General features: G+C 37.1%; 1 protein-coding gene across 6 annotated transcripts in view; it reads left to right on the top strand.

Moving 5' to 3' along the window:
- The window catches only part of KLHL8 (kelch like family member 8), a 60746-nt gene that overhangs the window by 18699 nt on the left and 27350 nt on the right, over positions 1 to 14697 (top strand). For 4 of the 6 annotated variants that reach the window (XM_027971165.3, XM_042251620.2, XM_060417410.1 and 1 more), the window contains one exon: positions 7572 to 7921. In XM_027971165.3, the coding sequence (XP_027826966.1) occupies positions 7715 to 7921 (207 nt within the window). In that variant the 5' untranslated portion in view covers positions 7572 to 7714. Of the gene's footprint in view, positions 1 to 2413; positions 2541 to 7571; positions 7922 to 14697 lie in introns of all 6 variants that reach the window. The other 2 variants (XM_042251619.2, XM_060417409.1) reach the window with 1 other exon arrangement.

Genomic DNA, 14697 nt, shown 5'->3' with positions numbered 1-14697 from the left:
AGGCTAATATAGGAAAAGACTAGTTAAGGTATTTATTATTTTCAGAAATGACATAAGTGAATCTTCCATGCTAATACCAGTATTTGCAACATGGTTTATAATTTCATAAGTGCTTGTAAATCCAGTATTGCATTTGATTTAATTTTTAGAATAGTTTTATGAAGTAGATAGATATACCTGTTTACAGATGAATAAGGTTAGTAGGGCCCTCAAAAAAAAACCTCACACATAGCCAGTAAGTGTATAATCACATATTTTAACTTAAAATCTCTTTGTTTCTGTCACTAAAGTAGAATGTAGCATAGAACTGTTCGTGGTGTGAATACTCATCAAATATGCTTTGATAATGAGTAAATTTGACTTTATGTAAATATAGTAAATTTGATGTGAAAATAAATGAGATTTTATAATGCAAGTGTCTGTGTTTAGCAGCACTGTATCTCTAATCCTCAGAATATTTCTTTAAGATAAGTGGCTTCTCTGTTTCACAGATGAGATAACTAAAGTTTTAGTGGGTTGTCATTTGCCCAAGGTTATTCATTTGGTAAATGGTGGAACCGTGAGCTGACTTCAAAATCTAGCATAAGCCTATTTCAGTCAAAATACCCTCTATTTTTGCTTTGCATCACTGGATAAAGTCCTTAAATTTTCCAGTTTATAGCTTCTCTTTTTGGAGGTAGTGCATTCCACGTCTTAAAAGTAATGTGCTGTTGAATTGTTCTCAGATTAGATATTTTAAATCATTTTATTTATTTATTTATGGCTGTGCTGGGTTTTTGTTGCTGTGCTGGCTTTTCTCCAACTGTGGCGAGCAGGGGCCACTCTCTAGTTGTGATGTGTGGGCCTCTCGTTATGGTGGCTTCCCTTGTTGGGGAAAATAGGCTTCAGGCGTGTGGTCTCAGTAGTTGCCGCTCCCAGGCTTGAGAGCACAGGCTCAGTAGTTGCGGTGCACAGACCTAGTTGCTCCGTGTCATGTGGGATCTTTGTGGATCAGTGATCCAACCAACGTCTCCATTATTGGCCAGTGGATACTTTTACCACTGAGCCACCAGGGAAACCCCTAGATTTTTTTTTATTGTGGTAAAATACACATAGCATAAAACTGTTTTTAAGTGCACGTTTCAGTGATATTAAATACATTCACATTGTTATGCCATCGCCACTACCATCCATCCCTGTAACTCTTTTCATCTTATAAAACTGGGACTCTATACCCAGTAAATAAGTCCCCATTCTCCTCTCCCCACAGCCCTTGGCAAGAGCATTATACTTTCTGTCTTTATGATTTCACTATTTGTATCTCATATAAATTGAATCATACAGTCTGCCTTCTATTTGACTTCTCTCACCTATCTTTAATGTTCTTAAATGTTCATCGACATTGTAGCAAAATAATATATTTATACCACATTTTGCTTATCCATTTATTTGTTTATGGACACTTGGATTGCTATAGTGAATAGTGCTGCTCTGAACATGGGGTTGTAAATATCTCTTTAAGACCTTGCTTTCAGACTCACAAAAGGGAAAGGAGTAGGGAGGGATAAATTAGCAGGCTGGGATTAACATATAAGGTGAAGGTGAAGTCCCTCAGTCGTGTCCGACTCTTTGCGACCCCATGGACTGTCACCTACTAGGCTTCTCTGTCCATGGGATTCTCTAGGCAAGAGTACTGGAGTGGATTGCCATTTCCTTCTCCAGGGGATCTTCCCGACCCAGGGATCAAACCCGGGTCTTCCACATTGGAGGCAGACGCTTTAACCTCTGAGCCACCAGGGAAGCCCATATATGGGATTAACATATACACACTGCCATATATAAAATAGATAAACAACAAGACATACTGTATAGCACAGGGAACTCTGCCCAAGGATTTTGTGTTCTTCTGGATGTATGTCCAGAAGTGGGATTGCTGCATGATACAGTAATTCTATTTTAAACTTTTTGAGGAACTACCAGACTGTTTTCCGCAATGGCAGTACCATTTCACACTCCCATCAACTGCACACAGTGTGAACACAAGGGTTTCAGTTTTCTGTTGATCTTTGCCAACACTTGTGGGCTTTGGTTTTAGGGTGATGCTGGCCTCGTAGAACAAATGGGGAAGTGTTTCTTCCTCTTCAGTTTTTTGGAAAAGTTTGAAAAGGAAGGTATTAGTTCTTCTTTAAATGTTTGGTAAAATGCACTGGTGAAGTCATAAGGTCCAGGGCTTTTATTTGTTGGGAGACTTTGATTACTGATCAGCCTCTTTACTAGTTATAGGCCATAGTTATAGAAATAGAAAACAGATTTTCTATTTCTTTGTGATTTAGTGTTGATAGGTTTTGTGTTTTTAGTGACTAGTCCTTTTCATCTAGGTTATCCAATTTGTACAGTTCATAATTTTCTCTTACAGTGTTTTTTGATTCTTTAGAATCAGTAGACTCTATACAGACAACAAAAACAAGACCAGGAGCTGACTGTGGCTCAGATCATGAACTCCTTACTACCAAATTCAGACTCAAATTGAAGAAAGTAGGGAAAACCGCTGGACCATTCAGGTATGACTATATAGTGGAAGTAAGAAATAGATTTAAGGGCCTAGATCTGATAGAGTGCCTGATGAACTATGGAATGAGGTTCGTGACATTGTACAGGAGACAGGGATCAAGACCATCCCCATGGAAAAGAAATGCAAAAAAGCAAAATGGCTGTCTGCGGAGGCCTTAGAAATAGCTGTGAAAAGAAGAGAGGCGAAAAGCAAAGGAGAAAAGGAAAGATACAAGCATCTGAATGCAGAGTTCCAAAGAATAGCATGAAGAGATAATAAAGCTTTCTTCAGCGATCAATGCAAAGAAATAGAGGAAAACAACAGAATGGGAAAGACTAGAGATCTCTTTAAGAAAATTAGAGATACCAAGGGAACATTTCATGCAAAGATGGGCTTGATAAAGGACAAAAATGGTACGGACCTAACAGAAGCAGAAGATATTAAGAAGAGGTTGTCAAGAATACACGGAAGAACTGTACGAAAAAGATCTTCATGACCCAGGTAATCATGATGATGTGATCACTCATCTAGAGCCAGACATCTTGGAATGTGAAGTCAAGTGGGCCTTAGAAAGCATCACTATGAACAAAGCTAGTGGAGGTGATGGAATTCCAGTTGAGCTGTTTCAAATCCTGAAAGATGATGCTGTGAAAGTGCTACACTCAATATGCCAGCAAATTTGGAAAACTCAGCAGTGGCCACAGGACTGGAAAAGGTCAGTTTTCATTCCAATCCCAAAGAAAGGCAATGCCAAAGAATGCTCAAACTACTGCACAATTGCACTCATCTCACATGCTAGTAAAGTAATGCTCAAAATTCTCCAAGCCAGGCTTCAGCAATACGTGAACCATGAACTCCCTGATGTTCAAGCTGGTTTTAGAAAAGGCAGAGGAACCAGAGATCAAATTGCCAACATCTGCTGGATCATGGAAAAAGCAAGAGAGTTCCAGAAACACACGTATTTCTGCTTTCTTGACTATGCCAAAGCCTTTGACTGTGTGGATCAAAATAAACTGTGGAAAATCCTGAAAGAGATGGGAATACCAGACCACCTAACCTGCCTCTTGAGAAATCTGTATGCAGGTCAGGAAGCAAGAGTTAGAACTGGACATGGAACAACAGACTGGTTCCAAATAGGAAAAGGAGTGCATCAAGGCTGTATATTGTCACCCTGCTTACTTAACTTCTATGCAGAGTACATCATGAGAAACGCTGGACTGGAAGAAACACAAGCTAGAATCAAGATTGCCAGGAGAAATATCAGTAACCTCAGATATGCAGATGACACCACGCTTATGGCAGAAAGTGAAGAGGCGCTAAAAGCCTCTTGATGAAAGTGAAAGAGGAGAGCGAAAAAGTTGGCTTAAAGCTCAACATTCAGAAAACAAAGATCATGGCATCCGGTCCCATCACTTCATGGCAAATAGATGGGAAACAGTAGAAACAGTGTCAGACTTTATTTTTTGGGGCTCCAAAATCACTGCAGATGGTGACTGCAGCCATGAAATTAAAAGACGCTTACTCCTTGGAAGAAAAGTTATGACCAACCTAGACAGCATATTCAAAAGCAGAGACATTACTTTGCCGACTAAGGTCCATCTAGTCAAGGCTATGGTTTTTCCTGTGGTCATGTATGGATGTGAGAGTTGGACTGTGAAGAAGGCTGAGCGCTGAAGAACTGATGCTTTTGAACTGTGGTGTTGGAGAAGACTCTTGAGAGTCCCTTGGACTGCAGGGAGATCCAACCAGTCCATTCTGAAGGAGATTAGCCCTGGGATTTCTTTGGAAGGAATGATGCTAAAGCTGAAGCTCCAGTACTTTGGCCACCTCATGCGAAGAGTTGACTCATTGGAAAAGATTCTGATGCTGGGAGGGATTGGGGGCAGGAGGAGAAGGGAATGACAGAGGATGAGATGGCTGGATGGCATCACGGACTCGGTGGATGTGAGTCTGAGTGAACTCCGGGAGATGGTGATGGACAGGAAGGCCTGGCGTGCTGCTATTCATGGGGTCGCAAAGAGTCGGACACGACTGAGCGACTGAACTTAACTTAGAATCAGTAGTAATGTCCCCATTTTCATTTCTGGATATAGTGGTTTGAGCCTTCTCTTTTTTCTTAGTCTGTCTACCCGAAGTTTTGTCAATTTTGTTTATTTTTTCAGAGAACCAGCTTTTAGTTTGATCGATTTTCCTCTGTTTTTCTGTTCTCTATTTCATTTCTCTTTGCTCTAATCTTCATTATTTCCTTCCTTCTGCTAGGTTTGGGTTTAGTTTATTCCTCTTTTTCTAGTTCCTAAAGTTTTAAAATTAGGTTGTTGATTTGAGATGTCTTTTCTGCCAAGTGTTTTAAAATTGTAAATTTCCCCTTGAGTGCTACTTTTGCTGCATCTCATGAGTTTAGCATGTTGTTTTTGTTTTCACTTGTCTCTAAGTATTTTCTGATTTCCCTGTGATTTCATCTTTGATCCATTAGTTTACAATTATGTTAATTTCTACAATTTCATAAATTTTTCATTTTTCTGTTACTCATTTCTAAATTCATTGTGAAGTGATTAGAGAAGATACTTGGTGTGATACCTGTCTTTTAAAATCTATTGAGTCTCAATTTATGGCCTAACATGTGGTCTCTTGTGGAAAATGTCCCATGTGCTTGCACTCGAGAAAAATGTGTATTCCACTGTTGTTGAGTAGAGTATATGTTGAGTTCTGTATGTCTGTTAGATCTAGTTGGTTTATTTATGTTAAGTCTGTTGAAATCTTCAGCTATTAACTGTAGGACTGTCTATTTCTCCATTTCTTAGTTTTTATTCCATATATCTTCTTGCTGTATTGAACCTTTTAGTAATATGTAATTTCCTTTTTTGTTTCTTGTAACATTTTTGATTCAGTCTTATTTTTGTCTAATACTAGTGTAGCTGTTTTTGCTGTCTTTTGGTTACTATTTGCATGAAATCTTTCTTCAGTCTTCTCCATTTCAACTGCTTTGTGCCTTTGGATTGCAAACGAGGCTTGGATAGACAGCATATAATTGGATCATGTGTTTTTATTTATTTTGCCAAAATTGGAGCATTTAATCCATTGACATTTGGTGTTATAAACCAAAATTACAGTAATGGTAGCTTTTTACATTAATAACTTGTTAAAAATTCATCTCTCAGATATAAAAAGTACAGTTACAAACTGCTGTTACAGTAATACTAGCTTTCATTATTATCCATGTATATTACTTTTATATCCATGTGGCTTTGAGTTACTGTCTAGTATTCCTTCATTTCTTTCATCTGTAGGACTTCCTTGAATTGCAGGCCAGGTCTAGTGATCTTGAACTCCATCAGCTTTTGCTTATCTGGGAATATCTTAACTTCTCTCTCACTTTTGAAGGACAGCTTTGCTAAATATAGGTTCTTGGTTGACAGATTTTGTCTTTTAGTGCTTTGAATATATCTGCCCATTATCTTTTGGCCTCCAAAGTTTCTGATGTGGAATCCACTGATAACTTACTGAGGATCACTTGTATGTGATGATTCACTTCTCTTGTTTTCAAGATTCTTCTTTATCTTTTTGGAAGTTTGACTATAATATGTCTCTTAGAGTTCATCTCTTTTGGAACTCATTAGATGTTTATGTCTTTCATAAAATTGGGGAAGTTTTCAGCCATTATTTCTATGCACTTTTCTTTGTCTCTTACTCATCCAGGACTCCCATGATGTGAATGTTGGTCTGTTTGATGTCCCACAGGTCCCTTAAGTGCTTTTTATGTTTCTTCAATCTTTCCATTCCTCAGGCCTGGTAGTTTTCTTTAATTTCAAGTTTGCTGAGTCTTTTCTACCTGTCCAGGTCTGCCTTCAAACCTCTCTAATGAATTCTCAGTTTCAGTTACTGTACTTTTAAGTTCCAGAATCTCTTTATGATTGCTTTTTAGGTTTTCTGTTGCTCTACTGATAGTTCCATTTTGTTAACATGAATGACTGTACACACCTTCCTTTAGTTCTTTGAGTATCTTTAAGACAGTGGTTTTAAAATCTTTGAAAGAGAGCTAATGGAATTTATCCCAGACAGAGACAGTTTCTGATGATTTATTTTTTCCCTTGAATAGCCCATACTTTCCTATTTCTTTGTATGCCATGTGATTTTTTTTTTTTTGGTTATTGAATACTAGACATTTGAATCTAATAATATGATAACCCTAGAAACCAGATCTTCCCTATTCCTTAAGATTTGATGTTTTTTGTTATTGTTTGGCCTTTTGTTGTTGTAGGCTGTCTCTACACTGAAGATCACCCTGAGGTATAAACCTAAGGTCTTTTCAAGTTTTTTTCTGAGCCTTTTCCTGGGCATGCATGGTCACTTTATAATTTTCTGTGCATATGCAGTTGTTTCTTAGTGCCTTAGTCTTCAGTATTTTGCTTGTAAAGGGGGAAGAAGCAGAAAATGAAGGGGTGAAGGGCACCAGCCTTTAAAATCTGGAATTCACTTCAGATGAGAGGGAGGGACTTGAAACGATGGGAGAAGGTGGAATAGCAATGGTGGCCAACCCCTTGTTTGTACCTCTGTGGTCAGAAATAGCAGGCAACGATCAGAGGAGAGAGCCCTCATTTCGGAGGACAGAGTCCTTTTTGCCTGCTGTGGCTCCTGCAAACTCTGCAAGCTGCTCTGGGACAGCTGCTACTGTACAAGGAGCTGAAATTGACCAAAATTAATTGTAACTTACTGACTTAGTCCTCTTCCTGGAAGTTGTAAGCCTTCAGCAGACTTCAGAGTTCCACAGTAGTTACATCAGGCGGATTCTGCTGGTGCAGTTGTTGTCCATGTGGGAGACAGATTCCTCGTGCTTCTGCTCTACCATCGTCCCATAATTTTCCAATTAGATTTTAAAAGAGTCCCTTCACTGATACAATTAGCTGAGGTGGTTAACATAACATTTAGTGTAAAAATACAGAGTCACTTGCTGTTTTTTATATATAGGTAAACTATAATTTCTAGTAATAATTTTTGAGAGGTTGTTTTTTAATGTGTATTCTGTTATTTATTTCAATCTCAGCAAACTGGACAGTGGCATTTGAGTAGTTTTTGAAAAACTGAAGTTTAGTGGACTGCATCTACCTTCTGCCTTCTCCCCATCCTTTACAAAAGAATAAATGGGATGTTTCAGAAGAGAGCTGTATTAAAAGAAGAGTGTTGCAAATGGCTTCAGAAGCTGTGAATGCAAAACAGGCTAGGAATCGCTTCACAAAGGGGAAAAGACAACAGCAAATAAAGAACAGATCTTCACTTGGTGATGGTGATGGAGAAGACTCCTTTCTCTTTGAAGCAAATGAAGCTTGGAAAGATTTTCATGGTTCTCTTCTTCAGTTTTATGAAAATGGAGAACTCTGTGATGTCACACTGAAGGTCAGACTGCCTTTTTTTCTTTATTTTTTCAATCTCTTCAGTGTATTGTGTAAAATCATGGTTTCTATAACCACACAAGGCAAATTTTTGGTGCTGTACTTACAGTCAGAATGGTTTTATTTTCAGTCCTTTATTCTGTTGAAGGGGAAGGGACATAAGTAAGGGTAAGTAAAGGGAACTTAACCTAAGAAAAATTACTAGTTAAATGTTGATATTCACTGTTTCTTAGTTTTACTTCTGAAAGTTCTGGAGCCCTAAAACAAATAGTTACTATTTGTGAAATGAGTAAATTACTGCTGACCAGATAAGCTTTTAATTTAAAAATCTTGATGTATTCACTTACTCTTGATGTTCTTTAGAAGTCAGAATGTTTTGTTGTATATGTAGCTGCACTAATGTTTTACTGCATGTTCCTATTCTGGTGCAAGCATACCTCTCTTTTTTTGCATTTTGCTTTATTGCATTTTACAGATAATGCATTTTTGTTTGGATTTTTGGGTTTTGTTTTTTTTTTTTTTTTTTACAGATTGAAGGTTTGTGGCAACCCTGAGTTGTTAGATGATAGTTAGGATTTTTGAGTCTTTTAAACATGATTTCTCTATGCAGTGGCAAACAAAAAAAAAATCATTTGATATGCTTTATTTTGGTGGTCTGGAACTAAACCTGCAATATCTCCGAGATATGCCTGTAATTTAATCTCTGTTTGAATATTATCATTTTTAAGTGAGATTATTTATTTTTACCTGATAGTGAACTAGACTTGGATGAAAAAGACTTCAGTAAGCTGTGTCAAAGGTTATGTTGCTCTGCTACCAAAAACAGTTTTAATAAAATTGGAAAATTGATAAAGCAGTGTGGAAGAGCCTGTATTCTGATTGTTTCTCATTGCTCATTTAAAGTACTTACTATTATTCTTATCTCTCATTGTTATATTAAGCTTTTTTGAGGATTTATGTGCATCCATGCAGAATTTTTTAACATGAGGTTTGCCCCTTTGGGATCTCTTAGATTCTGCTTTCTGCTCCTGATCAGTCGGGTCTTAGAGCTCAGAGTTGTGGGGACTGAGGATATCCTTGGAGAATCAGATCAGGGGACACTCAGCAAAAATCTATAAACTGAATGCATAAATTCTGAGTTTCAGGCTCAGAATGTCCAGGAGAATAGAGTTATACTGTAAATAAATGACCTATATTCTCTTTAATTCTTAAACTTTGGTGTCTTTACATGTTTCTAGGTCCTAAGATATTGAGAAGAAGACCATTAAATAATTTTACTGACTTTATATGAAATTTAGCCTTGTTTACATTTTAACGAAGGAACACCTAAACTCTTTGATTTCTACAGTATATTATGTTTAGTCTAATTGCTGCTGTTCTAATTTTCAACCATACTGTGAAATTCAGTGACCCACACTAGCTTTGGCAAAAATAAAAATGTGAAATAGATTATTTGAATTTAATAAATTATCAGTTCAGTGTATTAGTATAAGCTGGAAAATAAATATTGACTGTATCAGTATATAATTTTTAATAACTACTGCATATAAACTTTCTTAAGTGAGAAGTATGGATACAGCCATTTTAGGGCAAGCGATAATTAATCTCATAACTTTTCTTTGTTTTATTGCGTGACTTCAGCAATAGGTTGAAATGAAAACTTGAAAAGGATCTACAGAGGAAGCCCCAAAATGCTACATTTGAAGCAGTGACAGAGGTCATGTAGGAATGAAAAACTTCATAACTTTGATTTTAATTTTTCAACTGTAAAATTAAGATTTTTGTGAAGAATAAGTGAGTTAACATGTGAACCCTTAGAACAGTACTTAACACATTAAATAATAAGTAATAAATTCTTAGGATCATTATATGTACTACTGTTATTGTTCCAAAGAGATCAGATAATGCTGCTATGGTATATTCTGTTCCTGTCATTAGGAGGAATTACAGTCTTTTAGCAGGTCCGTTATTGGATTTATTTCTTAATTCTAATTCAATATTTCTTAAACTTTCAGAGTTTAACTATCATATAATAAAACAACTAAACCCAGTAGGATTATGGGTAGTTTATAATGCTTTGCTCAATATAAACTTCACTTTTTACATTCATATAACCTTGAGGATTATACTTTGATATATTCGTCTCCTTTTTTCTATTAGCATGCTTCCTTGGTCATTATTGCTTTTAGGACAAACATTTCAGAAAGGCAGTTATCAAAATTTGTTTTATTATTCATATGTAAGGCCATTAGTGTGTTTTTAAATTCCTAAGTGAGCACCTAAATTGGAAACAAGTAAGTTCATTTAACAGATTATTTACTAAGGTCTTAACACAGTACACAGTATAAATAAATCTGAATAATATGCTATACTCCCATTGAGGGAGTTTAAGGCTTAGCTGGAGATAGACACATATACAGCTAACTAAAAAACAATTTAGTAGCTGTCATTTTATGACATTTTTATGGAAGCAAAAGACAGGGTCTATTAATTATGCCTGAGAGGTGATTGGAAAGGCTTCACATAGGAGATTATATATTAAGGTCATGCTAGGTTTACCAGAAAGGTAAAACTTATTTATATATTATGTTTATTAGTGAAAATAGTTTTAAACAACGTATCTCTTGGCTAACACTAAAATTATAAATGCAGGAAGATTCTTAAGGGCAACATTTTTGGTTGGGGAACAGACAAAGGGAAATTGTCTCAAAAGGGGTATTGGATCAGTTCAGTTCAGTCGCTCAGTCGTGTCCGACTCTTTGCGACCCCATGAATCGCAAAACGCCAGGCCTCCCGTTCATCACCATCTCCCGGAGTTTACTCAGACTCACGTCCATCGAGTCTGTGATGCCATCCAGCCATCTCATCCTCGGTCGTCCCCTTCTCCTCCTGACCCCAGTCCCTCCCAGCATGAGAGTCTTTTCCAGTGAGTCAACTCTTCGCATGAGGTGGCCAAAGTACTCGAGTTTCAGCTTCAGCCTCATTCCTTCCAAAGAAATCCCAGGGTTGATCTCCTTCAGAATGGACTGGTTGAATCTCCTTGCAGTCCAAGGGACTCTCAAGAGTCTTCTCCAACACCACAGTTCAAAAGCATCAGTTCTTCAGCGCTCAGCCTTCTTCACAGTCCAACTCTCACATCCATACATGACCACAGGAAAAACCATAGCCTTGACTAGACGGACCTTAGTCGGCAAAGTAATGTCTCTGCTTTTGAATATGCTGTCTAGGTTGGTCATAACTTTTCTTCCAAGGAGTAAGCGTCTTTTAATTTCATGGCTGCAGTCACCATCTGCAGTGATTTTGGAGCCCCAAAAAATAAAGTCTGACACTGTTTCTACTGTTTCCCATCTATTTGCCATGAAGTGATGGGACCGGATGCCATGATCTTTGTTTTCTGAATGTTGAGCTTTAAGCCAACTTTTTCGCTCTCCTCTTTCACTTTCATCAAGAGGCTTTTTAGCGCCTCTTCACTTTCTGCCATAAGCGTGGTGTCATCTGCATATCTGAGGTTACTGATATTTCTCCTGGCAATCTTGATTCTAGCTTGTGTTTCTTCCAGTCCAGCATTTCTCATGATGTACTCTGCATAGAAGTTAAGTAAGCAGGGTGACAATATACAGCCTTGATGCACTCCTTTTCCTATTTGGAACCAGTCTGTTGTTCCATGTCCAGTTCTAACTCTTGCTTCCTGACCTGCATACAGATTTCTCAAGAGGCAGGTTAGGTGGTCTGGTATTCCTATCTCTTTCAGAATTTTCCACAGTTTATTTTGATCCACACAGTCAAAGGCTTTGGCATAGTCAAGAAAGCAGAAATACGTGTGTTTCTGGAACTCTCTTGCTTTTCCATGATCCAGCAGATGTTGGCAATTTGATCTCTGGTTCCTCTGCCTTTTCTAAAACCAGCTTGCACATCAGGGAGTTCATGGTTCACGTATTGCTGAAGCCTGGCTTGGAGAATTTTGAGCATTACTTTACTAGCATGTGAGATGAGTGCAATTGTGCAGTAGTTTGAGCATTCTTTGGCATTGCCTTTCTTTGGGATTGGAATGAAAACTGACCTTTTCCAGTCCTGTGGCCACTGCTGAGTTTTCCAAATTTGCTGGCATATTGGGTGCAGCACTTTCACAGCATCATCTTTCAGGATCTAAAACAGCTCAACTGGAATTCCATCACCTCCACTAGCTTTGTTCATAGTGATGCTTTCTAAGGCCCACCTGACTTCACATTCCAAGATGTCTGGCTGTAGATGAGTGATCACATCATCATGATTATCTGGGTCATGAAGATCTTTTTGTACAGTTCTTCCGTGTATTCTTGCCACCTCCTCTTAATATCTTCTGCTTCTGTTAGGTCCATACCATTTCTGTCCTTTATCGAGCCCGTCTTTGCATGAAATGTTCCCTTGGTATCTCTAATTTTCCTCAAGAGATCTCTAGTCGTATTGCATAGCACTCATAATACTTAGATTGTGTGTCACAGATAACAAGAATAGCATCTGCAAAGATGCTTTTATTTATGCTTATTTAGTCTGAGGAAATGTCATTGTCCTTTTAAATTTTTTTAATTTTCCTTTTTAAACATCATGGTTAATTTACCTGAAGAGGTTGATAGAGATTATTAAAGGAGGACAGCCCCTTCCATCATCTCTTGATGCCACCACTGAGATATGTTTCATTCATATTATTTAGCTTCTTATTTTGAAACTGCATGTTTCTGTGATGTTTAAAATTTTTTTTTAAATATTTATTTATTTGGCTTCACTGGGTCCTAGTTGTGGCATGGTGGAATCCAGTTCCCCAACCAGGACTGAACCCAGATCCTTGTATTGGGAGCACCAAGTCTTAGCCACTGGACCACCAGGGAAGTTCCTGTGATTTTTGTTTTTAATAAGTATTTATAGGATTCTAATGAACATGTTCAAGACTCTTAAGTGTTATAATTATTTGCCATCAAAACTTTCAGCTGATCAGGTAAGAATAGTGCTCTGAAAGATTGCAGAGAAACAAAATATTCGCGCTCCATTAGAGTAGTGTACTTCCTAGAGGTAAAAATTATAAAAGTTATTATCCTTTTAAATGTAACAGTTCCTGACTGGAGAGCAGACATAACCTAATAAAAGAAATGATAAAGGAGAAAGTGATTTTATATTTAATACTTAAGTATTCTATGTTAACTCTAATAAAATGATGATCACTTCTACTTTTGTCCGTTCAACTAGTAAGTCAGTATTTTGATTTTTTTTTCATATTGCTCAAAAGGGATTTTTGCGTGTTTATATCCATAGATCCTTGTTTATTTGATCACCAAAATACCACCTAAAATTTATTATTTTCATTGTGCAAGTTTTTTAAGTAAATGTGAGATAACACTGTAGAACAGTCAGTGTGGCTGGACATTGTGATATGGTTATTCACTGCAAGTCAAGACATTTTCTTGAGTCTTAAACAGTTAACCCTTTCTTGACTTTGACAGTTAAACATGTTTTTGGCTACTCAGACCGATTAAAATTGGTGGGTTATTGAAAAAACTAGGTAATTGAGCTAAAAAGGCAAAATTACTACATGGGATTAAACTGAAAAATTAAAATACAGCTTATAAATGGATGTAAAAGGATACTTGGGTATAGAGGCTTTTCCCCTCTTGCTTTGTGTCTTAGGGACTTTTATTTCAGTGTAGTCCTCAGACATTTAGTTTGAGTTACTGTTAAGTGGCATAACTGTAAACATTTCAACTTAATGTATACTTTAGTTTTTGTTTTAATTTTTTTTTTAAATTTAGTATGTTTTCAACAATTCATGTTAATGGGATTATACAATTAATACTTAGAAATGAAGTAAATCCACGTAAGAACAACAGTTTGTAAAAGAATAGTTCACAGGATAGCCAAGTTTTTAAAAGTACTAAAAATGTAAAAATTAAATCGGTTGAAAAATTGTTGAGTTATTGGGGCTTCCTACATGGCTCGGTGGTAAAGAACATGCCTGCCACTGCAAGAGACACAGATTAGATCCTGGTCAGGAAGATTCTCTGGAGGAGGAAATGGCAACCCACTCCAGTACTCTTGCTTGGAGAATCTCATGGACAGAGGAGCCTGGCAGACTACAGTCCATGGGGTCACAAATAGTTGGACGTGACTGAGCAACTCAAAGGGCATTTATAAGCAAAACCATTTTGTATCTTGTAACATTCCTTAGGCCTTTTCTTTTGAAGTTCTTATTTTAAAATCAGTTCCCAGATAATGAAACACAACTGTATTACATAATCACAGTGTTACATGGAAAAAGGATAATTGCTAAAACACCACTATCTTATTACTTATTGATTAATATACAGTGCTGGAAAAACTGAGTACCTACTGTGTTAAAAAGAAGATAAATGTAAGAGGTACAAACTTATGTATGGAATAAGTACAAGGAAATGTTGTACAACATGGGGAATACAGCCAATATTTTATAATAACTGTAAGTAGAATATTACAGAGGATGAGATGGTTGGATGGTATCACCAACTTAGTGGACATAAGTTTGCGCAAGCTCTGGGAGTTGGTGATGGACAGGAAAGCCTGGCATGCTGCAGTCCATGGGGTCGCAAAGAGTTGGACACATTTGAGTGACTTAACTGAAGTAGGATATAACCTTTAAAAATTGTGAATCATAATATTGCACACCTGTAACGTACAACAACTGTACTTCATTAAAAAAGGTATGTCCTCTCAATATCAAGAACTTTCAGATGGAAATAGATTTGTAAAAACATAAAGCTGTAAGTACTAAAAAGA

The sequence above is a fragment of the Ovis aries genome, chromosome 6 (assembly GCF_016772045.2).
Source record: "Ovis aries strain OAR_USU_Benz2616 breed Rambouillet chromosome 6, ARS-UI_Ramb_v3.0, whole genome shotgun sequence".
NCBI lineage: Eukaryota > Metazoa > Chordata > Mammalia > Artiodactyla > Bovidae > Ovis > Ovis aries.
Note: the sequence above shows the minus strand (reverse complement) of the source record. Positions and strands in the feature narration are given on the sequence as shown.